Genomic DNA, 26240 nt, shown 5'->3' on the forward strand with positions numbered 1-26240 from the left:
AATTTTTTTTAAATTTTGAGACAGGGTCTCGCTAAGTTGCCCAGTCTGAGCTTGAATTTGCAGTACTGTTGCCTAAGCTCCCTAGAGTGCTAGGATTACGGGTATGTCACTGTGCCCAGCTTTCATGGTTCTTTAGTACTGCTCCAAAGCACATAGCACAGTGATGTCTATTTAATATTCCTAAAATGTCCTTCAAATCAGGAACTTATGTGCGTATATTTGGGGAAAGAAAATAGCTCTATTTCTAAAAAAAAAAGAGCCTTGACCTACTTGAAAGCGATGATATTCGGGTGCTTCAACTTCCGCAAATGCTTGATATCCGTCTCATTCTGTTCTCTCACTTTCTTGATGGCCACCTCTTCCGCTCGGAATTTTCCCAGGAAGACAGCGCCCTGGGCTCCGCTACCCAGCCACTGTAGCTCTGAGATCTCCTCAAATGGCACTTCCCAAGTATCTAGGCACACAAGGGGAAAACCAGCTTGATAAGATCTTGGAATCTGCTCAGGGAGCATTCTACTAAGTCATGCTGAAGGCACCAATTTCATCATCCCCTGGAGCCACCCCCACCCTCTGACTCCGCCCACCAGATACGATCTTTCTATGGGCCTTGGAACTACAGATCTCACATTGATACATCTTAGTGTGCATCCTCGGTTTAACCGCCTAAGACAACAGATTGGAGAGAGCTCCAGTACATTCTCCTCCCGGCAAACAGCCTAACGTGCCCCGACCCAGCCTCCCCAGCTTAAACTTGCATGCTCAGTTAACTTTCTTATCTCCCTCAACACCACTATTCCCACCCCATAACCCTTATGGGTGTTTTATTCCTTTGTGAGTTCTCAGTGCAGATGCTCGGTGAATCCTTACAGCAACATTCTTCCAAGAACCTAACTACGCATAATACTTCTGTTGGTATTTACCTTCTGAGGACTTCCACCAGGCACCAGCGTAGTGCTTTACATATAGTGTATGTTTAACGCCTACAGCAACCCTGAAAGTCTGGCCTGACTATACGGCAGTATTAAAGATTAGGAAACTAGGGTGGTTAAATGAATTTCCCAGGGTCCTAAGTGACAGGACGGGGCCCTGAAATCTCATTACAGGATTTTCAAGCTTTTCTTTTTCTTAAGAGTTTACTTTCTTTTTGCACCAAAATTTAACAGGGGTCATTTCTAAGTGATGACACTATTTGTGATGCATGTTACGTTTCTTCTTCCTTTTCTATATTAAAATATATATTTTTTTACCATAAGCCTATGTCACTTTTATAATGAATTTTATTTTAAAATAAAGCACTTCAAAAAATTCACTCAATATGTACTTTTAATCTCATACAGGGTAACAATGCAATCCATGAATCCTCCTCTTTGTCCGCCTTTTTACCAGAGCACTAGTACAGGGAAGAAGGGAACATCAGAGCTCCAGAAGCCCCATGGAGTGAGGACCAGGGTGATGACAATGCTGAAGGTTATGAGAGATTCTCATCAGAGCACTAAAAGGTCACTGTTTGCAGAACAGAAAATAAAGTAGTGTTGGGTTGACTTTGAAGGCATTCTGGTCTTGAAAGCAAATCAACCCATTGTCTACTATGTCGATGAAGCAAGAGCAGAAACACTTTGTCAGGTTCTTAATAAAATGTGATTTCTCATTACAATGACTAAAAGTCGACCTTCATAATACAGCTACATGGGGCCGAAAAATACTCATAGCGAAGGTGTTTTACAGCATGGGCATTCATCCCATTCTTCGGATAGAAGCAATGTTAAAAGTTTCTACTCTATTGCAAATGAGTAGATGTTATATAAAAACAAATCTTTCTGAGATACAAGTCACTCACAAATACGAAATCACCAAAGGAACAGGTGACACCAAGTGAGATTTGGGAGGAAAGAGCAAGTTATGGGCTTAACTGTTTTGAATATATTTAGGGCATCTATGACAAATACTAAATGGCTTGTGAAATCTCCCTTTCGCTCCCACAGACTTCTTCCTGTAGCTCACAGACATCGATAGCACATTATAAAAGAATTTTCCATGAAGAACAAACAACAGTATGATTTTGACCACTCTGGCAGCTAGATAAAATACTATTACTGAATTCTGGGATGGTATGTCTTTTTTGTTTTGTTTTGTTTTTCTCCGGTACCAGGAATCGAACTCACAACCTTGTGCTTGCCAGGCAGGCGCTTTTGCCGCTGAGCTAAATCCCCAGCCCCTGGGATGGTATGTCTTTAAACAACTTTATAAATGCTCTAGTTGGCTTAATTTTTAACACAACTACCTAAACTAGTCTAAATTTTGGGTGTCCTTTTCTAAAGTTTTCTACTTTATTCATGTATTATGTATTCTTCATCATTTAAATTTGACTTTTTTTCTTTACATTATCTCCCCAGATTCACTTCCTAGGTTAAAGAGTAAAATGTTTCCTGGCTCTTGGAATATATCTATTCTAAAATGCTACCCAAGAGGATTTTGCTAGTTTCTGTTGATAGTAGTGAAGTATGAAGATTGTGGTCTTAAGTCTGCTAGCAGTATTATCAATTATTTTTTGGTTCTCACTTGACTAAGTGTTTTATAAGTTTGCACTAGTTGGCCTGAAATAAAGAATATTTTCTTCCCATTTGTTTAATACGTTTGCTTTCTATTAATTGTGAAAATCTCCTCGGTCAATTATTTATTAGTGTCTCACAGTTCTTATAAATTTGAAGAAACCCTTTCTGTTTCTTTGATACAAATGAAGAAAATATTTTTACAAGCTTTTTTCTTCTAGGTTTATTATTTTGGAACAAACTTTTATATAATTTATCATTTCTTTTGTAATGGTCTCCACTGCCTAATCTATCTTTTAAAAGTTATCTGTATTTATTTTTAAAAAATTAACCTTTATATACATCTGGATTTTATTCTGGTGTATGGTGTGAGGACGGATGTAAATGAATTTTTAGCCATACTGTTGTGATTCCATATCAATATGTTAAATAATCTCTTTTCATACTGCTTTGTAATACTTATGTTATAGTTACTGTACTTTAAGAAACAGTGCCTATTTTTTAGTATTTTTATAAAATGAGAAATACATGGATTATTAAAAACACATGACAAATGCATTTGGCATTTAGGTATCAACTGTTCCAAATATGATAATAAAGAATAAAATTCTTCTAGATCAACAGTGGTTCATGTCTGTTATTCAGCTACATTCAGCCAAGCCTTCATTATTCAAGAAAAAGTAAAGGGTATGGCATTGATAATTCAAAAACATAGAAATTAAACTAAACAAAGCAATGTTTCAGTGTATTTCCATCAGTCTTTCTAGTAGAACTAATTGGCAGAAGGAAAATTCACTGATGTAAATTTAGTTCTCTCTGACTTATCTCCCAGTCTATGTCCACACTTAGTAGGGAGCCAAGGGATGGGACAGTGGGACAAAGAGGGAGGTAATGAAGGTGTGTAAAACTGCACACCTACGTAAGTATCAAGCGAGGTAACTAACCCCTAACACAGCACTAGCTGTACTCTTTCTAGGGCTAGGTGTTTTGCTGCATTTATATCTGTCCCACTGGTACTGTTTTGCAGCTTTTACCTTGTCTTCATTACTATAGTTACCATCTTTATTTGAATGACCTCTACACCTGAGAAAAACCCCAATGCTCACCCACTCTAAGGTGAAACTTCATTTATTTGTTCATACGCGGCTATCAAAATGCCTGCTTTGAGACTGGAAACTTTGGCTATAAAAGATTTCAGTAACCTGCACTACCTTACTTCGGCTTCACTCTTCAAATTCTCAAAGGGAAACGAGGATATCATTAAAATTTTAAAAATCTAGCGAAATTCCCTCCTAAGTACTAAATGTAGGGTCACACCTGTTTGTCACTGATGTTATCCTCTGATGGACTGCAAGGCAGGATTAACGGTTAGGCTCCCTGATCCCAGAACTGACAAGGAAAACGCTATGTTCAGTTTCTGGCTGGCAGATCTCTTTTCAGGCCAAAGCAACACCAGCCCTCAGGAGGATATCCTGCAGTCTGCTAAAGACTGGGGCATCTGCTGAACCCTTGTAAGTCTTAAGCTGATGAGATCTGTTTTGTAATTATTCCTGAAAGAAGCCTTTCTGAAATCGCATGATCTACTGGGAGACAAATTCAATGCAAATTTGTAGAACAATAAACAAATTAAAAGGCTCCTTTTAGCGGACGTATTGGATGTATCTGTTGCCCCTGTTTATAAATTGGATGCATTTGAATATTGAAACTTCCAAATTATCCCCCAAATAAATACAATAATAGGCAAGTAAAGACCCTAAAAACCAAATGCAGTTTATTACATAAGTAGATATATGTGAGTTGTGTGTCTAAGCAGTGAATAGGGAACTTTTTATTTTTTTAATTTTAATTTTAATTTTTTTGGTTTTTTCCTGGTACTGGGAATTGAACTCACGACCTCACACTTGCCAGGCAGGTGCTGTGCCGCTGAGCTAAATCCCCAGCCCCTAGGGAACTTTTAAAAAAGAATAAATTAAAATATGGTTATTAAGAATGGATTGTGGGATACAAAGTATTTCTTATTTCCCTGCTTATGCTTTTATGTTTCCCCACTTTTTATTTTTATTTATTTATTTATTGTTTTTTTTCCGGTACTGGGAATTGAACTCATGACCTTGCACTTGCCAGGCAGGCGCTGTGCCGCTGAGCCAAATCCCCAGCCCCTTTCCCCACTTTTTAAAGGAATAATATTGTTTAACATAAGTGTGACAAAGAACAACTTTAATTTCCATAAAACCTTGAAATCATGGAGCAGGACAGACATTGGCCGGGACTGGAATATGTAGGAAAGAGACAGATATACGACACAGACAAAGAATTTCTACACAGAATAGAAAAGGATGCTGTGGTAGACAAGTCCTGAAAAGCACCCGAGATTGCTAAATTTACCCGTAAACCCCAACATACTTATGAGGAATGAATACAGGAAGCTGGTATTTGGGTGAAGAGAACGTATTTCAGAAACAGGAGAAAGCAATACATGGGAAGAGGGGCTAATGTGATTGACGTCAAAAGGCTGTTCTGGAAAAGCTGTTAATAATCTCAACTAAAAGAGATGAATGGGTTTTTAAGGGAGACTCACAAAGTCCAAAACTGAGTAGTCACAAAATAAACAAAATAATCTCAGTTCTGGTCTATATTTTTTCCTTCCAGAATTTCTTGACAAGAGAATTTTAAAAAAAACCAACCAAGTCATTTAAACAATGCCACTATGATGCATATCAAAAGCCCTAAAAACAACACGTCTTTTCAATCCAATTCATCTAGGAATTTAAGGACTAATCAAAGATGTGTGCAAAAAAGTACTAGACAAAGGTTCATTGCAAGGTGGCTTCTGATCACTAAAAATACAAACAAATAATCTAGCAATACGGGATTGCTTAAATAAATATTGGCACATTTAGACAGTTTAGTATTATGGAAGCCACTAAAATGATGCTAACTTTTATATTTAATAAATGAAATATATTCACGATATGAAGTGAAAAAATGTTACAAAACAGTATGATTCAATTTTTTAAAAAGTATGTATACATATACAAGTAGACAACATAATATATTCTTTTTCCCCCCTAGTGCTAGAGCTCAAACCAAGTGTCATGTGCATGTTAGACAAGTGCTCTACCACTGAGCAGCAATCCCCCCATTTATAACCCTAAATTTAATGATGGTTATTCTCAAGAGGATGAGGACCACAGATATTTCAACTTTCTTGCCTGAATTTTCAACATTTTATACATATATTACTTTTGTTATCAAAAATGTTCTTTTAAAAGTAAGCTGTAAAGAACAGCAAGGCTATGTGTGCCTTCTAATTTAAAACCATAATAACTTGGATGGAAGTATCTGGGTATACACGTTACACATGACAGAAGTTAAAGATGTACTACTTGAAAAGGTGTGGTGTCTAGAAATAACCTGTTTCTCAAGATTGGTTAAATATTTCAAAATGTGAGTTTCTATACCTTTACTATAAGATAGTAATTCCTTTTTATTATAATAAGGTAGTTCTGTCATCTTCTGGGGCATTACCACATGGCTCTGTCTAGTTTTGAGTTAGTCCACTGGCCATCAAACTTTTTTTGAGAAGAGGTCTCACTATGTTGCCTAGGCTGGCCTCAAACTCCTAGGCTCAAGTGATCCTTCTGCCCCTACCTCTGAGTAGCTAGTATGATGTGCCACTGAACGCAACTTCAGTCATCAGTAATACAGATTCTGTAGTCCTATCAGTAAATATATATGGACTACTGGTAAAAAAAATTTAAGCATGCACTCATGAACTGATTTATTTATAAATTATATACCTGCACAACTATACTGGAATACCAAATAGATCTGCAGACATGCATGAAAATGGAAATTAGAAATGATGAGATAAACAGGAGCTCTGATATTCTCTTCTTACAACTCTTGCACTGTCTTGCATAAATTCTACTTTGGATACCATAAGACTGGACAACCACACAAGATGAGCTCCAACCAAAAAAGATCCAGCAAACGTGAATTTGTTCCATTCAGAAGGTCTAAAAGGATAGGTAGTCATTTGACCTAGTTTTTGAATTTACCCACAAGTCAAAGATTATCCAATTAATAGCGGTAGCTGTGGTGGTGATGGTGATGGTGTGTTTATGAAAGAAACACCTTCCAAGTCCACATATTAGCTTACCTTGCTGCTGCAATTTGTAATCAGTGGAATACGCCTTCCCAATGATATTCCACACTGGCCTCAAGCATCCAAACAGTCCTTCAAGAAACCCACCGCTGCTGCTGCCTGACCTGCTGAACTGAATCTTGATGTCTTCGGTTCCGCTGGTGTTCTCCCCTTCCACAGTGCTGCTATTCCCCTGAGATACAGCTGTCTCCGATTCATCTTGTTCCCTCAGCTGAAGAACACTATTCTCAAACTGGTCCCTGGAATCCTCGCTTACACTAGTCAATACCGTGGTGGTGACAGGGCTGCTCACGCTCTCGGTGAGATCTGTTCGCACAACCCCCTTTTCCTGCTGGTCCTCAGGGAGCCTGAGTGAGGGGTGGTTCCCCATAGCTGCGAGCTCATCTTGTAGTCCATGGAAGGCTTTGTTGTCACTCAAGGTTAAGTGCGGAGAGGAGGAGCAGCTCAGGTGCTCCTGAGGGCTGGCCATGGTGCCATGAGTGTGACCAAGGTGCTGAGATGACACTCAGAGGATGATTAGGACGGAGGTCTGGTGCAAGAGAGGTCACGAAAACCTGGCAAAACAAGAGAAGGACATGAGCTACTCTTTCTTGAGCATCCACACTGCAGATCTCCTCTTAGATAATTAAAACATTGACATGATATGAAAGGTTAAGCTGAAGTTTATTCCACACGATAAAATTCTGCACAGCAATGAAAAATGATGTTGTAATAAGTATTTACTACTATGAGCCAATGTATGATATATTACTATAAAAATATTGTATAGAACAATACATAGAATTACTATAAAAATATTGTTAGAACAATACATAGAATGGTAGCTTGAAAAATTTATTTGACAGGATATGCAAGCACACACAAGAAAATAGTTTGGAGAGATAAAACCAAAGAATTAACAATGGTTAATTTTAGGTGGTTAGGTTTGGAAGAGATTTATGTTGTGATTTTCAAGGTATTCTAAGAATTCTGTTTTAGTAAGTACACATGCAGAGTAAACTAGCCTTGGAGCATAAGACTAATTTTGTCATCCAGGCGCATAAAAGTGGGTCTGTCAGATCCATGTTTTTTCTTTAGACTATTTTCATTGATGAATTATTAATTTTAATTTTATGACTTTTATTATATGGAACAATGAGTACCTAACAGGAAAAAATCAGAAAAATAAAGTATTGACTCTTTAATATTTATTAAGTGTTTATAACAAAGCATCAAAATTTTCAACATCAACTGGATTTTGGTGTACAAAGTCTAAAAAACACATCAGAAATAAATTTTCATATGAACTACAAAGAAAATACCAATGGCACTCCATAAAAATCTTTACTTCAGTTGTTCACCTAAAGTGGTCTGCACACCTGACAACAGTACATTCTATGCACACATTACAGTGATAGCACATATCTTTTGCTTTCTTGCCCCCCCCCTTTTTTTTTGGTCTTTTTGAGACAGGGTTTCACTATACTGTTCAGGTTGGCCTAGAACTCACTTTGTAACCCAGGCTGGTCTCAAACTCATAGCAATCCTCCTGCCTCAGCCTCTCCAGTGCTGGGATTACAGGCATGTGCTACCATGCCTGGCTTCCTGGTCTTTTTGTAGAACAAACTTGACATCTTAGTGGTCTTTCTGTTTTGTCAGCAGGTTCTTACTATATTATACAGTGTGTAATTAACAGGAACATAAACCATCAATAAAATAAATTATTAAATTCTTGATATGTATTGTGCATTTAGAATAGACACCAACATTTTCACATCAGCTGTGTACTTACTCACAAAACCTAAAATATAAACATCAGAAATAAATTCTTATATGAACTACAATCAAAATACCAGTAGAACTCTACCACAAAAATAAGCTTTTCTTCAACTGCTGTACCCGAGGCAGTCTTCACACGTGACAATTGCATGTTCCATACACAAGTATTGATTTAACTGACAGTACATATGTTTGTCTTCCTACACTTTCTTGTAGGGCACAGTTGATGTCTCCTTTGTTCCTATTGTTACCGTAGGTCTTGTGATGCCGTGCCTGCCCGCTCACCTGTCAATTCACCAGTGTGCTCCATAATTTTTTTTTTGCATTGTTCCCTGTGCAGAAGCATTTTCTTTTTCCTCTGCTGTCAATGATCTCTTAGGAGCTCCAGTCCTAATCCTCTAAGAAAATTTTTCTGTGAGATTTTGCATTTGTTATTTTCTTTGTAAAATATCAAACTATTTATATCATGCATGTTTAGGATTGAGTAAAACACAAACTTTGGCCGATGCTTTGCATTTTAAGTGACATCATAGTTGCTGCATAACTCATCAACAACATCTACTCTATGTTCAGCTTTGTTGCTGAAAGTTTCCATCTCAGTTTTCTGTGGTGTCAAGGTTTCCCTATCAATATTTCCATCATGGTGAAAGGTTGACATCAGCAGTACCAGTTTGCTTTCCTTTGCCATATATGAAGCCAATGTTATATCTTTCTGAAATTCAAAGGCTGTTCTATACAATTCTCTGTTTTGAACTTGCAACATTTTATTTGCAATTTCTGCTTGTTCCTGTGTACAGCTCCTGCGCTGGTCAGTTTGTGCTCTGTTAGCAAATGTAACATCAACTGGAAACTGGTTATGCAATTGTCGAATGTCACAATACGATTATTTTGGGAGATGGGAGCAACACGTCTGTTCATGACATCATTCAGTTTGTTACTATATGAATGAGGACCTGATGGCTGAGTTCCAGGATAAATGTCTGAATTGAAAGCGTATATATATATATATATATATATATAGATAGATAGATAGATACTTTTTTTTTTTTTTGGTCTTTTTGAGACAGGGTCTCGTTATGCAGTTCAGGCTGGCTTTGAGCTCACTTTGTAGCCTAGGCTGGTCTTGAACTTGCAGCGATCCTCCTGCCTCAGCCTCCCAAGTGCTGAGATTACAGGTGTGCGTCACCACGGCTGGCTATGTCATAGTTTGACCCAGTGTTTTTTCCATAAGTCTTTTACATTCCTGTGATCACCATGAGAAATCTGTGCTAAGAACAGCAGACCTAGGAATGCTTTCTGTTCAGGTAGTGAGGTGTCATAATAAATATATCTTTGAATATGGCTATGGGTACATGCAGAATGTTTTACTTACATTTCAGACTGTATTTCACAGCATCTTGTAGCATTTCAACTGTTATAATTTCCAACCCTGAATGGCAGTGCTGCCATTCTGTCCAATATATTTCCCTCCTGCCAAGACCTTTCCTGTATTTTCAGACCTAGTTCTAACAGTGGATCAATCCATTTGGATGTGTGGACTAGTCAAATAGGTACTCATATTGCTGTTTCAAGGAGGTCTGCATTCGCTGTGTCTATATCAGTCAATTCTTGCTCTACTTCACTGTCACAGGAACTTTGGCTCGCACGGCCAAGGTCAAAGTCATTGTTGTCACCACCACCACCAACATCATTACCATCGTATCATACACCCACAACACTCTTCTGTTATGAAAGCGTGTATTTTACCATAATTTTGACCTCCTCCCAAACTTGCAGATCTGGTTCTTCATTGTATTGAATTGGGATACTTCTACCGGAAAAGTCAAAAGAAAACTTAAAAAAAAACACACACACGCAAATCCTGGAGTGGTGTGGGTCTATTGAACCCTCTGTGATGCTCAGGTAAACATATGCAAAACCAGTAAGACAGAGCATAAAGGTGGGTCTAAACCCCATTTTGACACTTTTGCACTCATGCACACTCCTTGCTGTTTGTCATATCAGGAGGGTAAACACATACATTGCTTTCTGTGTCCCTATAATGCTAAAGTACAAATGTACAGGAGAAAAGTAAGGTGTGGGTCCGCTGGATCCAGACTTATGTCCTGAGGGCCAGAAAGCTTTTGCACAGCAAAGAAAACAATCGGCAAGGTGAAGCGATAATCTACAGAATGGGAGAAAATATTTGCAAAACTGTACATCTGATAAAGTTCCTATCCAGAATTACATAAGGAACTCAAGTCAAAAGCACAAAAACAAATAATCCAATTTAAAATGGGCAAGCTTTGCGCAGTGGCAGTATCGTAGCCAATGAGGTTTATCCGAGGCACGATTATTGCTAATTGAAAACAATTTAAAATGGGCAATTAGACCTAAATAGATATTTTTCAAAAGAAACAAGAAAAGAGAATAAATACTGGCAAGGCATGATGGGAAGGGACCCCTTGCATTCTGCGGGTGGGAATGTAAATTAGTACAGACATTATGGAAAACAGTAGAGTGATTCCTCAGAAACTTAAAAACAGAACTACCACATGATCCAGCAATCCATTACTGGGTATATAGCCAAAGGAAATGAAATCAATATGTCAAAGAGACATCTGCACTCTCAGGTTAATTGCAGTACTATTTAAAACATGGCAACAATCTAGGGGGCCATCAGTGGATAAACGGATAAAGAAAATGTTGTATATATGCACAATAGAATATTATTTAGCCATAAAAGGGTGAAACCCTGTCATTTGCAACAATGTGGAAATGGAAACATGGTGTGAACTGAAATAAGCCAGACATAGAAAATGAAATACTGTATGATCTCACTCATATGTAGACTCTCCAACAGTTGGGCTTGTAGAAGAAGACAGTACTATAGGGGTCACCAGAGGTTGGGAGAGCAGGGAGAGTGCAGGGGAAAGAGAGAGACGGAGAAAAGTTGGTCAAGTGGTTACTCAGTTGCAGTTCAACAGGAGAAGTAAGTCCTGCTTCTAGGGTGCCTACAGGTAATGATGTCTTCTGTATTTCAAAGAACCTAGAAGAAAGGATTCGGAATGTTTTTACCAAAAAGCAATGACAAATGTTTGAAGAAACAGATATGCTCTTCCTGACTTAAACATTACACAGTGTATGTACATGTATTAAAAAATCACATGGTGCCATGTAACTATGTGTAATTTTATGTATTAATTGAGAATGCATTTAAAATCCCATGTGAAGCCTTGGATTTGGTCCCTAGCAATGCACACAATATATATATTCTCTTTTTAAAAAAAATTTAAAAGTTATTCAAAGTATGTTCTTATCAGAGATTTGCTTTCTTTGTATATTATAGAAATATAGAACAATAGTCCTTTACTACGTTGCCCTGAATTAAGCCTTTGAAATATGCTAGAAGCTGAGTATAGAAATGACCATACTTTGCAGAAGTCAAAAGACAGGTCTATGAAGATTGATAGTACAGTGCAAATCAGGAATCAAGCAAGCTCTCTGAGAACACAGAAGACCGAGGGACAGTTTCAGGAAGGCACTCAGCGGTGGTGTCCTTTGATCCCTTTGCAGTGTGGGAACTCATCAGGTGAGTAAGAAGGGCCTGGGTGCAGGAAGGGAGAGGGTCTTCCTGGCATGGGGAGGATGAATGAGGGCAAGGATGAAGGACTATCGAACAGGTGAAAGAATCAAAGAGTCTGGGATGTGGGTTACACGCATGTGCACAAAGAAAGATTCAAGTGGACAGATGGGCTGATTGTAAGGAGCTTTAGGGGCTGGGGATTTAGCTCAGTGGCAAAGCGCCTGCCTGGCAAGTGCAAGGTTGTGAGTTCGGTTCCCGATACCAGAGAAAAAAAAAAAAAAAAAAAAAAAGAGCTTTAGATTTCATCCTGAAGATGAGGAGGAGTTACAGTGTTCTCTACTGGGGATTAGAGATAGAAATGGACCTTTTCTGCTTTCTGTATTATTTTCGTACCTTATTACTGAGACCCCAAGTTTAAGCTTTTCTCCATTTCCATATATATCTTATGAATAGTTTGTGTTCATAAACCAGTAAAAATATCTTAGCCTCTGAACTCTCATTCATTCACTCATCCATTCATCCATTCAAATATTTGCTGAGCATCTCTAACTCACTGTGGAAAATATAAGGTCAAGTAACCACTTGACCTTGCTGTGGAAAATATTAGGCACTAATAATGATATCAGGCTTCTCCCTTTTAGGAGCTTACCACTTTCAGGAAAAGACGAATAAAGACAGCCACATGGTTAGACATGGTATACAGATATGTACAAAGTACTATGGAACCTCAGAAAAATAACATCAAATATGTCCAGAGATATTATGGAAGAAGGTTTACTTGAGTTGAGTCTTAAAGGGTGAATTAGGGGTCGCTGAAAAAGAAAGAACTTGGGATGGGGATATAGCTCAGTGGCACAAGAGCCTTCCCAGCAAACTCAAGGTCCTGTGTTCAATTCCCGATATCCACCCGCCAAAGAAAGACATAAAAAAAGAAAAAGCTGGGTATTCCAGGGAAGGGAGCATCAGGAGACAACCCTCAGAAAAGGTTGGCAAATGTCAACCTGTGTGACCAATTAAACCTTTTGGACTTTATCCTTAAAACAACGGAGAAGTGAGGGAGTGATTTGGTCAGACTTAGTAATTAAAATCAAGTCTATAGAAGTAGAAGCTGGATTGAAAGAAAAGACTGAAAATCCAGTTAGGTAGCAGAGTTTGAGAAAGAAATGATCATGGTTCTAACCAAAACAGCAGTGCTGGCAGTGAAGAAGACAGGACAGATTTATTTATTTATTTATTTTGGTACCAGGAATCGAACTCACAACCTTGTGCTTGCCAGGCAAGTGCTTGCGCCGCTGAGCTATATCCCCGGCTGGATAGATTTAAAAGGTAGACCTGGGGAGGCCTAGTAATTGCTTGGATAAGTGGGTAGATGAGGAAAAGGGAGAGAGGAAGACTTTTCAAACAACTTATCTGAGATAATGCACAGATGGACAATGTCAATGATAGTTATGAAATACCAGAAGAAAAAAATTGATCAGTAGATTTTTTAGCTCAGCTCTGGACCTAGAGAGTTTGAGGCTTATTGTGTGTTATACACTAACCTAGGCTTTTATTTATGTTCTCTGATTTTAAAAAGAAATTTTTTTGTTTGTTTGTTTTTTTCATTTTTTTCTGGTACCAGGAATTGAACTCACGACCTCACACTTGCCAGGCAGGCACTGTGCCACTGAGCTAAATCCCCAGCCCCTTAAGAAGAAATTTTGTAGACAGGGATTTGAAAAGAGGTAAAGATGTGGGGTCGTTTGGCTCAGGTACCAAAGTTTCAAGATAGTACATGTTAAATTTAAAATACATTATTAATTATGTATATGCTGTGGGCAGTACTATGCACTAAACTAGATTCTGTGGACACAGAAAATAATTGTTATCACTACTATTTTTAATAAGAAGACAAAATGCTTTACAACTTACAGAGCCCTGCTTACATAATCAGCTATCTAGTGGTAAATCTCTCCAAAAGACAACCATCATTTGATTTGTAGTATTTGATGATCTTCCTGATAGAAATACTCCCACCATAGCAAATTTCAAACTAATAATGGCTTACCAATCTGCTTGCAAAGTCTGGAAATATTTGACAAGTGTTTATACACTACAAATTAGTATATAAACCAGCTCCAGCACCATAATCCTCGCAGTAGTGTCTTTCCCATTTTGTAAGAGAAGAAACTTTCCTAAGATCACATATTAAGAGGTAGAGCAGTAACTAAAGTCTAGGTCAAAATTTAGATCCTCAAATTTCCTTGCTCTTTTTAATGACACAATGGAACTTGTTATGATAACCCTTCCATTTTGCAAAGTTCTTTACAGGTTAAAAATGAAGTTACCTGGGATCATTGGCTCTCAACATTTGATCCCTTGTATAAGGAAATCGGAGCAAGAAATCATAATCCTGTTTTTCACAGAGGGAAATTAAAGCCCAAAGAGAGCTAAGATGTGATACTAGACTCGTTTTCCCATCACGCTTTCCTGTACCATGTGATCTCTGGAAGACGCAATTCCTGTCCTTTCAAGGCTCACAAGCTACTTAAGGAGTTAATAACTTCACTGAGGGAAATATCCCCTGAACGTCACCCCATAGTGAATGGATCATATATATTGTGTTACACAGAGCTGGGAGAGAGCGAAACAACAGAGAAAGCATGAGAGAGGCAGCGCCTGAGATGAACCTTGGAAGGTCAGCTGTGTGACTGAGGGAAAGAAACTGGAGGAATGTGAGCAGTGCCAGAGGCAAGAAGGCAGGAATGACTAGGGCACGCATACGAGGGCGGATGACCTAGAAGTTATGAAACAGTAGCCAGTGCTGAGGAGCGGTGTGCAGTAAGGGTAACCGCTGCCTCCACACAGCGGCTCAGGTGGTTTTCTCCACTAAGTAAACCAGAGAGATTGCTGTAGCAGGTCAAGCTTAGGTGAAGAGGGCTCATCTCCAGGCTTTGACAGTACTGAGCTCCCCATGTTGCTTTCCTGCTGATCAGCAGCCACACCTTGGGCTTTGTCCTCTCTGACCTCTCTCTGCCTCATCTCTTCTAAGAATGCTGACTTCCTACTACCCAACTTGGCCACTTTCAGCACTGGTCAGGCAAATCCTCAAATGCAGAGCTGAATTTCAGCCAAATGTCTACATGGGCCATTTAGTGTTTAATCAAACTGTGAGCCTTCATCATTCTGAGTAAGATCCCATTTTTGTCGGTTTTCACCCTGAGTTTCTGCCTAATGACATCATATCGGAACGAGCTCATATGTAGGAAGTTAGAAAAGCACATTTCTTTTGTGGTCTTTTCCCCTCTCTGGCAGGTAGAGGGTGAGAGTGAAGTGGGCCGGTTCTCACTGGCACCGATAGTGCGTCTGATCATAGTTCCACACGCAGTGGGATACTGAAGAGATCAGGAAGAACAGGACATTCACGGCACTTGCTGTCCATGCAAATCAAGCCTCGGACTGCTGATTTGTACAAAGTACCTAGTGGTGGAGCTGGGATGAGTCCTCCTTCCTCATCTTTGCGCTTTCCACAGTCTGGTTGTTCATTCAGACAAAGAGAAACAAACAGCCTGATCCTGACTCCTGAAGACAAAAGCAACAGTAATTCACAGCGCTATTTCAATGCACTAAAGCTACTTCCAAGCATCACCAAGAGAGGTGACCCTGCACCTCTCAGTACAGCAGCGGGAGGCCACTCGGCCAGGGAGATCCGGCACTGCTCTGAAAGCAGGCAGAAGCGGGGTCAGCTACAAGGTGCGCAGGAGATGTGCAGTCAAAAAGGCTCCCTCGCGCTCTCCAAAAATATCAAATCCAGTGTGAAGCAGCAAAGAGAGAAACCAAGAGGCACAAGAACAAAGGGAAAGAAAAAATCATCACCATGACTATATTCAAATCTGATCAGAGCTGACTCTACATTTAAGAAGAGTGTAGGAGGATAAAAAAATACCTAAATTTTACCTGTGTTTGTGTTACACCCACGCCCGCCTCAGCAGAGCGAAGAGCTGCAGAGAGGAATCCAAGGGCACGTGGGCCACACAGAGTGCTAGCTTGCTCTCCCTTTTGCCCCTTTAGTTTCTCTTTGCCCATCCAAATTTGGTTCAGGTACCCTCCCGGGAACTGACTGGTTCTTTTAATTCATGAGAAATCAAAACTAGTATTTATTAGAAGGAAAGGAAATAAGGCAGGATAAAGAAGGTGGAGGGGAAAGGGCAGGGTTGGAATGTCATCCTACACAGGAGGACATACTACGGGAAGTCGGTAGGTGAGGTCCTGCTGCTGCTACCCTACAGTGGGTTCTGAGTCTGCGAGGAGCGCAAGCTGGTGCCTCCGTATCTGCTCACGAGGCACACTTTCCCTGCCCTGAGAATTTCTTGGCCCCGAGAAAAGGAAGTGGTTTGTGCAAAATTAGTAGGCAGGGTTGGAGACAGGAGCAGCTGCACATTTGGCGGCACACTGCCAATTTCTGGAAATTACCTTGGCTTTATGCCCAAAGCCCAGTACGTGGCAGAGACAGAAAGAAGAATGGCAGAGACAATGGCCAAATGGCTCGCAAAGTCTTGGGTTTTTCATTATACAATATAATTTCTTTCCATAGTGCTAATTGAGGATAATGTTATAATGATCAGATTTTGAATTTAATATCACAAATATGAGTAAATCAAAGATTCTGGGAAGATTTGCCCCATAACTAAAGTCTTCTGTGGGATTAAAATTGGAAAAAATTTTAAATGAAACATTATCATCAGGAGATTTATTGACCGACAAGCAGGTCTTCCCAAATGATCTTCTCTTGTATTTTCTTGACTAGTTTTTGAAACAAATGCATCTCTGCTTTCTTAACCTTCTGGTCATTTCTCTAAAATTCACATAGCAATCTTAAGGGCATACGACAATTTCTGCTGTTCAGGTTGTCAGTCCCATTTCAAAAGTGGGATGAGGTTACTTGTTCATGTAATAGTGTAAAATGATCTTTCCAGAATAGAACTTTGCCACCCAGATCTTGCTTTGAATTTTTAAAAACTTAGATAACTTTAAAAAAATGGAGTTACAAAATGATGAAATTTCAAATCAAATAAACCAAATGGCCTATAATCCTGCCTTTACCCCGGTGGCTCTTTTAACGGAACCGTACACCAGAACTCCTACTCGAAAGGACAATAATTCACATCACCCAAATGCACTGACACCTCATTCCAGCTTCTGTGTAACATGTCATTCACTAATCATGTGTTCAAAAGACCAATTCAGTGCCTACCGTCTACTTAGGTCTTTGTTTAAGATTACGAATGTTTAATAATATTGATGTTCAGATGGTCTCTGACTTACAATGGTTCATCTTACAATTCTTTCTTTCTCATGGTGCTGCGGATGGAACCCACCCCAACATGTCCAGACAACTGTTCCACCGCTGATCTGGTTTGTTTTGTTTTCTTAACTAGAGTGGTGCAAAACCACACATTTAGAAAACTCATATGTATTTGATATTTTCCTGGGCTGGAGATACATGGTATAGGGATCCTGCGATGCAGGGCGAGCTGCTCTGCTAGCCACATGACCACAAACTGTGGTGTCTGGTAGATTAGGTATATTAAATGTGTTTTGAATGACAGTGCAATATTTTCAATGGATTTATCATTGTTGCTTTAAACTTTTAGGCTAAGTAGTCAACTTTACAAATGGTTGCCAATATGATGTGAAATTGAGGGCACTAAGAAATCTAAGTGTCAGTGAGTGTTGGGTTTGTAAACAGGCTTAAGAATAATTATAAATTCAAAGCAATAAATAAATGTTAAAAGATGACAAGGAGAAAATAAAAGTTCACAACTTCTATTTTGTTTTTACTTTTTTCTACTACTAAACATCTCACTCATGATAGAAAGGCAGAATAATCATGACTGAAAGAACTGAAAGTCGGAATGGATGACAAGACAGTAAGAACCTACTGGCCATGGTGGTACAAGCCTGTAATCTGAGCAGTCAGGAGGCTGAGGCAGGACTGCCACGAGTTTGAGGCCAGCCTGGATTACACAGTAAGTTCAAGACCAGCCAGGACTACATAGCAAGACCCTGTCTCAAAAAACACAAAAACAGGGGCTGGGGATTTAGCTCAGCGGCAAAGTGTCTGCCTGGCAAGCGCAAGGTCATGAGTTCGGTTCCTGGTACCGGAGAAAAACCAAAAAAAAAAAAAAAAAAAGGAAAAAAAACAAAAACAAAAAACAAAACAAAAAAAACCTAAAAGAAAAAATAAACAAACAAAAAAACAAAGCAAGAACACATGGAAGTGTTTTACTTCCAAGTTCTAAGGTCCAAATGCATTACCTGCAAAGGCACTAAAACTGGTGCATTTAGGACCATAAAAATAATCTTTGGCAAGGATTATCTTTGGTTTGTTTGTCTTTTTGAGACAAGGTCTCACTATGCAGTTCAGGCTGGCCTTGAGCTCACTTTGTAGCCCAGGCTGATCTCAAACTCGTACCTATCCACCTGCCTCAGTCTCCTGAGTGGTGGGATTACAGGTGTGCGCCACCACGCCTGGCAAGCAAAGGATTATCTTTGGGAGCCATAAGCAAGATAATTGTCCATGCAAATGTAAAAGACAGAGAAATACTCTAATTTCTTAAAGAAAGGATTATAGAATACAGAGACCTGTGAACATGATTGGGTCCCTGACAAAAGCATCAAACATAGATATGGTAAACAATGAATGCTAGCTCCTTTCTTTTCTTTCCTGTTATTTTAATGACTTTTCTTTCTCTTTTTGGAATTCTGTGACTCTCCTCAAATGCATGGTTTAGGAGAATGTGGAGTGAAATGACAAATAAAATTATATAAAATTAAAATTTATTTTTTTAAAATCTGGAAATTCATGTGCAGTTTAATGTCGTTTCCCAATCAATAATCATAACTTTCCATCTTGCTCATATTGAGATCAATACTGTGAAGGCATAAGAGGGCCAGTAATGAAGAAGACAGATCTGGATTCAAAACTTAATCACTGGGGCTGGGGATTTAGCTCAGCGGCACAGCACTTGCCTGGCAAGAACGAGGTAGTGAGTTCAATTCCCAGTACTGGAAACCTCCCCGCAAAAACTTAACCATTGGCTTGACCTTACCTTCCACTCTTGGTCTTAATATTATTATATCTAACTGGTGATAACAGAATCTACCTCGCAGAATAGATGCTTACAGGAGACAATGCATATATAACACACCTGGTATGTATACAGTGAATTTGCTATTCAAATCTTTAAGGAGAAAAACTAGAAATAAACAGATATATGTCAACATCATCGACATGTATGTGAAATGAAGGAGAATGTAAAGAAGAGCAAGGAAAGGGCATGCAAGGTTTTCTTAAGTAAAAAGAAGAGAGCTAAGAAAAGGGAAATGGATTGATATATAAACTGAAGAACTTTGAACTCGTAACATTCACTTGAAATTAAAAATGAAAGCATAAAAAAAAAACCCCAAGAAACAGTGGGAGCCAAGCCAGAGGGCAAAAATAAGACAGAAAACGGGAGAAATTCTAAATGTTTCCAACTTCTTCCAATTCCTTATTTAATTTCCTTTGTCCTTAAGTATTGCAGTTATGTTTACTTTCTAGGTTTTAATAAATTTCAAAGAAAAAAGGAAAGTTCAGCGTAGCTATAATATTTCAGAGAATATTAACACCATGTAGTTTTAATATTTGGAAGCTGAAAAAAAATTCCTCTGATTGCAACATTGCTATGTTAAATTAGGAGATGATTTTATTGATCGAAGAAAATATCTCTAGGGAACACAGCTTACGTTTTAAACAAAAGAGTAATTAGAACATAGACACTGAGGAGCTGTGTCCCCAAGGGAGATGATAGAATTTCCTGCTAGAGATCCACATGTCCCCGCCTCACGTCACGCGCATGCGCACCTGTCTGCCTCCTGGGCACAGCCTACATTTGTGTCACCACCTTACTGCCCACTCTTCCACTAGCTCGCCTTCAGGTTTCCCAGGAAGACCTTTTCTGAGGGGCAAAACCTAAGCAGTCTGCAGTGGCTCTAGGCCTAGAGAACTGTCTACAAGAGCAACTCCTCTCTAACTTTGAAAAATAATCATTAAGAACTCTTTAGGCGATAAATTTACCACGTCAGAAGATGCCTGAACTCTGGATGCAAACGGTCTAGGCCCTTATATTGATCCGGTCTGGTGGGCTTGATCAATATCAAGGGAGATGGTAGGAGTAGCCCAAGTCAGTAATCTGGTGGTGAGAATATATACATATTTAGTAATCATTTTTCTTGTGTGGTAATGGAATTGAACTGAGGGTTTTGTTTTTTGTTTTTTTGGGTTTTTTTGTTTTGTTTTGTTTTCCGGTACCGGGAATCGAACTCACGACCTTGCGCTTGCCAGGCAGACGATGTGCCACTGAGCTAAATCCCCAGCACTAAACCCAGGGTTTTTGCACTGAGCTGCACTCCCATCTCTTTTTATTTTATTTTAAGGCAGGGTCTTGCTAAATTGCCGAGGCTAGCCTCAAACTTGCAATCTTCCTGCTTCAGCCTCCCCAGTGGCTGAGATTATAGGCATGCACCACCACACTCAGCCTAACAATTACCTCCAATAAATGTCATAATATTAATATACAACTGTATTTACTTATTATGTTACATATTTCTTCCTTTGTAGGCGAGGTATGTTTCTAAACCAAAAAAAAGCTCAGAAATACAACCTGCAGAGCTAAGTTCCTGTAACTAGGAGGTCTGTCTGTGGCTTCTGAATCTTTTGGTTTAGTGAGAAAATGGGAACTTTGGTGTCAGCCATGGACTCTACAGATGTTGGCCAACCACTGGAATTCTATTCTTTCTGCCTGAGCTGAACTATGGGGAATCTTTTCCCCTGTAAATATAGGACATACTAGTTACTACATTTGGGTCATCCACAAGTCTCAATACCATGTAGTATGCTTTAAAAATTTATCAGCAAAACTTAAACAATATCCAAACTGTGGTTAAATAGAGTGGAGGGAGCTTGCTACACACGGGTTCTGAAAAGTGTGGATAAAAGGCTTCTTCCCAGCATTCATGGAGTGTTAAATACGGTAACAGAATGAAAATGCTCTTCAAGCTGTGAAGCAGCGTCCTAATGCCGGATGTTGCTGTTAAAATAAGACCCTGGCCCTGGGAATGCACTGCTGAGTAAAAACTGGCTGGCTCTGCTGTTGGAACTTCATGACTCTGAGCAACTGAGAAAGGAGGGGAAAGCATTTTGAATGAAATTTTATTATGAATGCTCTCTTTTCCCATCAAATTCATTGTCAGTGTTTGGACTGCTTAGCTGGATAGTAAAATATACTTGAAGTAGCGATATGAGCATAACACATTCTGTACGTGTTTTATACCGTGTAACACCATTGCCAGTTTGATATACAGAGCTAGCACAGAGCATTAGTAACAGACTTCAGTGATAAATTTGGAATGATTTCAAAGCTGCAGATTTTACACATTGTTCCTAGGCAAGTCTTCCACATATTCGGCAGGCCAGACGCCATCAAGGGGCCTTCTGTCACCCTTGCATAGCTTTTTCCTGTCTTGCTTAGAAATGCGAGAGCTGTACGTTGCTCAGATTGGAGGGGGCAGTGAATGGTGCATGACCTTTTCAGGAAAAATAATTGATTTTCACTAGAATTCATTGAGGATAAAAGCCAGTGTTATTTATCTTTGTATGTTACTGTTTTTCCTCTCTGTGTAGCTCTAGTACATGGTACAGGGTCAGATGTAAGGTAGTGCAGTCTACTTGTTGGATGGGAGAACTTTACACATGCATGTAACAATATGAAAAATAATATATAAATAACAATAGCCAACATCTACTGAGATTATGTGCCATTCGTATCCCTAAGCAACTCATCCTATGGCAACTTCTCTAAGCTTCACATCAACACTTTGGGAAAGGTACTATTATTACCCATGAGATAAAAACAGACATATTGCTCAGTGGCATAGTGCTTGCCTGGCAATCCTGAGGTCATGAGTTCAATTCCCGGTACCAAAACAAAACAAAACAAAACAAAACAAAACAAAACAAAACAAAACAGGAGAACACAGAGTTTAAACAACTCACCAATGGTTACCAAGAGGTGAAGATAGTCATTGAATCCAGTTCCACTAAGCTCCCAAGACCTAGAGCCACCCAGCCCACCCTTAACCACAGAACTCTACCGTCAGTATTATAATGGACTTGTATTCAACTAAGAAAGTTCTAAGTCTGATAAATATGGAATAAACTTAGATCATACCTTGAACTTAGGTTTTAAATTTAGGAAGCCAAGTAAGATTCTTAGCAAGTGGGGAATTCTATAATATGCCCATCTGTGGGATTTACTACAGTCTGTTTTAACGTTAAACTGCCATACCTGAACTGTTCAATATAATCGCTTCTAGTCACCTATGACTATTAATTTAAATTAAAAATTCAGTTCTTCAGTTGCATTACTCCATTTTAAGTGCTCAGTAACTGCACATGGTTAGTGATAACTATTTTGGACAATGCAAAATAGAACATTTCCATCATCACAGGAAATTTTATTGGTCAGCACTGCTCTGTGTGCTGTCTTTGTATTAGTGGATTTGTTTGTTGTATGTGCGGTTTTGCTAAATGCACAGACTTTTCCTTTAAAATAACAGATCTGCAACCAAAGTTTAGTGAGTGTCTGCAAGTGATTCATGGTTCATCAGGATCAAACTTAAGAGAGGTTTTTGTGTTGTTTTGCCTTTTAGGATTTTCCAGGCCATCACAGCTGGGGTCTAAAATCATCTAAAGAGACAGAGGAATAATTTTCAAATATCTGCATAAGTTCACCAGTTGTTTATGGAGAATTTTTACATTGAAATTGGAATATGGCTACCATGATTCTTTAGAGCTCCTCATCACAGAACAAGGGTAGGTGAAAGACAGAAAACTGGGGTGGGGGCCCTGATAGGGACAGGTGGACAGGACTAGAAGTTTATACCAAATCGTCATCTCATGCAACTTCTCAAAGACTGTATTATAGATAACCAGAACGAAGGCCCCTCTAGATGCAATATTAGATTTTAATAGGGAAGTAATTAAGCCCACATTGGTTAGAGAACCTATTGTTTTGCATTTATTTATTTAGAGACAGAGTCATGCTATGTAGTGCAGGCTGGCCTTCAACTCACTTATGCAGCCCAGGCTGGCCGGGAACTCGCAGCAATCCTCCTGCCTCAGCCTCCTGAGTGCTGGGATTACAGGTGTGCACCACCATGCCCCACCTTTATTTTTTTAAAGTTCTGATTTAAACTAGATGATACCCTAGAAAACATACACAGAGACTTTTGAACTTCACCAGAAACAGAAATTTGAAAGTGTCAAAGATCAGGGGCTGGGGATTTAGCTCAGCGGCACAGCGCCTGACTGGCAAGTGCAAGGTCGTGAGTTCGATTCCCGGTACCAGGGAAAAAAAACAAAAAACAAATAAAACAACAAAAAAAGAAAGTGTCAAAGATCAATAATTTTTCACTTGTCTCTTATCACTGCTTTGGTGTGTAAATGTGACCTTGTGCTACAGTGTAATCTGTATCTATTCTTTAATTATTCATTGAGGTAGCTCCATTTCAACTCCCAAGAAGTGGCTGAAATTTGCAGACTACTATAGGATTTTTGAAACATTCCATCTGTGCAAAGTGAGGATGACAAGGAAAAAAATCAATAAATATAAAAATGTATTCTAAGTGTTAAAAAACAATAATAATGGCACAAGATAGTTCTCACAGAAAGAAAAATAAACGCAGAATAATAAACTATTTGTGACAGAAAACAGTATGCAGTCCCTCAATACCAAGATAAATCGACAAGGAACAGAATTTAAAGTATCTAGCTGTCCCCTTCAAAAATTATAATTCGAATTTATTACAAGTGCAAATGTTTTCAATACATATGTTGCTAAAAAGCTGCATGTGAACATTTTTTAGGAAGTCAGCATTTAGTAATCACCAACAGAAGTCACTGTTCAAACTTGCACTGGTGTATTTGCAAAGTACAGAATCCTTCCAAAATGCTAATAATTGCTCTATTGTTGTACTAGCTTGTTAATTTGCTTTTCTTGTGTGTTTCAGTGTCTGGTGCTGGTTGATTTACTAGCTATCAACTTTCATAGTACTTAGTAAATCTGGCTGAGTAGTTACTGTTTGTGTTGGACTTGAAAATCAGGTAGCCAAACCTGTTAAAACTGTGTGTCAAATAAGAGTAATTACGTTTGTACAAAGGCTTGAAGAGTCTTGCATGGGTCAGTGGAGAATTTTGCTTTGTTTTTGTGAAGTTAGGGGGGTCTCACCATGTTGTCTAAGTTGGCTTCCAACTACTTGGTCAAGCAATCCTCCAGCCTCAGCTTCCTGAGTAGCAGGGACTACTGTGCCCAGCTGATTAAACTGTGAGGTTTTTGTACATGGACCCTGACACCTCTATGGGTATGTGAGAACATTTTCCCCCCTTCATTTTCTGTTCTTTAGCTGTATGCTAAATAACTGATTGCAAATTCATGTGCATGTGTCTAGCTGTTCTAAACTGTAGTATTATCTACAAATTAAATTGAATATCTTGTAAAGTGGGGAAACGGGAGAGACTACCCTAGCCCAAGAAACTAGGAAATGCCAATGACCTTTTAACCTAATATGTCGCTTCTGACAATTGTTTGGGAGGAGGCAGAATTGTTTTTAGTGACTTCTACCTCCAAAAGGAACGCGTATAGCATAAACATCACTTGCTCCCCTTAGTATTCCTTTAAGGAATCTTATTTGTGTGTTGAACTTACTTTTTATTTTTGGTATCAGGAATCAAACTTACAACCTCCTGCTTGCTAGGCAAGCACTATGCTTTTATATTAAACCTTGATGCCTTTATTGTATCACTAATGCTTAAAACTATAAATGATCTCTTCAACGTGATTGTTTTTTCACCAGATAAGAAACTTATAGAGGGTAAAAATGATCTCTTTACTGTTTTTCTCAGAATATTCCAAGGAGTCAGTCATTAATAAAAATGTCTTACAAATTAAAAAATCAGTAGGGCCGGGGATATAGTTCAGTGGCACAAGTGCCTGCCTGGCAAGCGTGAGGTCGTGAGTTAGATTCCTGGTACCAAAAATAAATAAATAAAAATTAAAAAATAATAAATTAAAAAAACAAGGTTTTAAAACTGCCTTTTTAAAATTTAAAAGTAACACTTTCAAAAACATTTCCCCAAACTCTTGCGTGTTTCAGCGGATTTTGGTGTGTGTGTGTGTGTGTGTGTGTGTGTATGTGTTACTGAGGATTGAACCCAAGGTCTACCACTGAGCTACAAACCTAGCCTCTCCCCCAACTCCTTTTTGAGACAGGTTCTTGCTGAGTTGCCCAGGCTGGTCTCCAACTTGTGATCCTCCTGCCTCAGCCTCCCAAGTAGCTGGGGCTGTAAGCATGAACCTAGCTCTCAGTTGAATGCTCCTGAAGTCTGGAATTCCAGAATTTGGGCACTACAATTTTATAAATGCCAACCTTTATTCTTTAACACTGATGGGTCAAAAGAGTCCCAGCCTGTAATCCTAAAGCAGGGCTCACACTTTTTGAGGCACCTCAGTTGCCCTTTGATCCGTTGCCACTGTATTGTACCTTTCTTTTTTCAAGATGATCACCCAGAATTATGCTCCAAATGTCACTCCTCCCTGGCTGTGGATTAAGGGGAAGACGCTGTTTTCTATTTCATTACTAGACACCCTCTGATGCTATACAAACATGTTAGTGAGTTAGCCAGAAGCAGAGACTGAGAAAATTTCATCAGTGAGTAATCTACCATTAATGTCAGGTTACTTCTAGGACTATGATAAATCAGACCACGGCGAAGCCCAGTACGGCATAAAGAGTTGCTATCCCCATGTTTATATTTACTACTTTAGGTATATGATGTAGTGTAATTAGAAAGAATGTAAGTTTTCAAGTCAGAAAGACTTTGAGTCCTAGCTCTGTCACTTAGCAGCTGCGAAGTCTTAAACAACATTCAGAGTATAAACATTTGGAACACTCCTTCCTGGCTTGTACGTAGCACAAAATAAACCTCCACTTGGGAGGTTGTTGTAGATGCAAATCAAACTAATAGGTGTTTTACTAAAGGTTTACTATAGAGATGACCCCCACAGCTTTTTCTGTCATCTTGGCATTTCTCACCTGAAAGAAGTTTAATTTCTTTTTGTGT

At 39.0% G+C, this 26240-nt stretch overlaps 1 protein-coding gene across 3 annotated transcripts in view; it reads right to left on the reverse strand.

Annotated features, from left to right (window-relative positions):
- Positions 1-26240, reverse strand: part of Map3k13 (mitogen-activated protein kinase kinase kinase 13) — a 126279-nt gene that overhangs the window by 32575 nt on the left and 67464 nt on the right. For all 3 annotated transcript variants that reach the window (XM_005383296.2, XM_013513562.1, XM_005383297.2), the window contains exons 2-3: positions 6712-7271; positions 271-454 (exon numbers count right to left, since the gene is read on the reverse strand). In XM_005383296.2, coding sequence (XP_005383353.1) covers positions 271-454; positions 6712-7186 — 659 coding nt within the window. In that variant the 5' untranslated portion in view covers positions 7187-7271. The remainder of the gene's footprint in view (positions 1-270; positions 455-6711; positions 7272-26240) is intronic.

This window comes from Chinchilla lanigera, unplaced genomic scaffold (assembly GCF_000276665.1).
Source record: "Chinchilla lanigera isolate Chin_1 unplaced genomic scaffold, ChiLan1.0 scaffold00019, whole genome shotgun sequence".
Taxonomy (NCBI): Eukaryota; Metazoa; Chordata; class Mammalia; order Rodentia; family Chinchillidae; genus Chinchilla; species Chinchilla lanigera.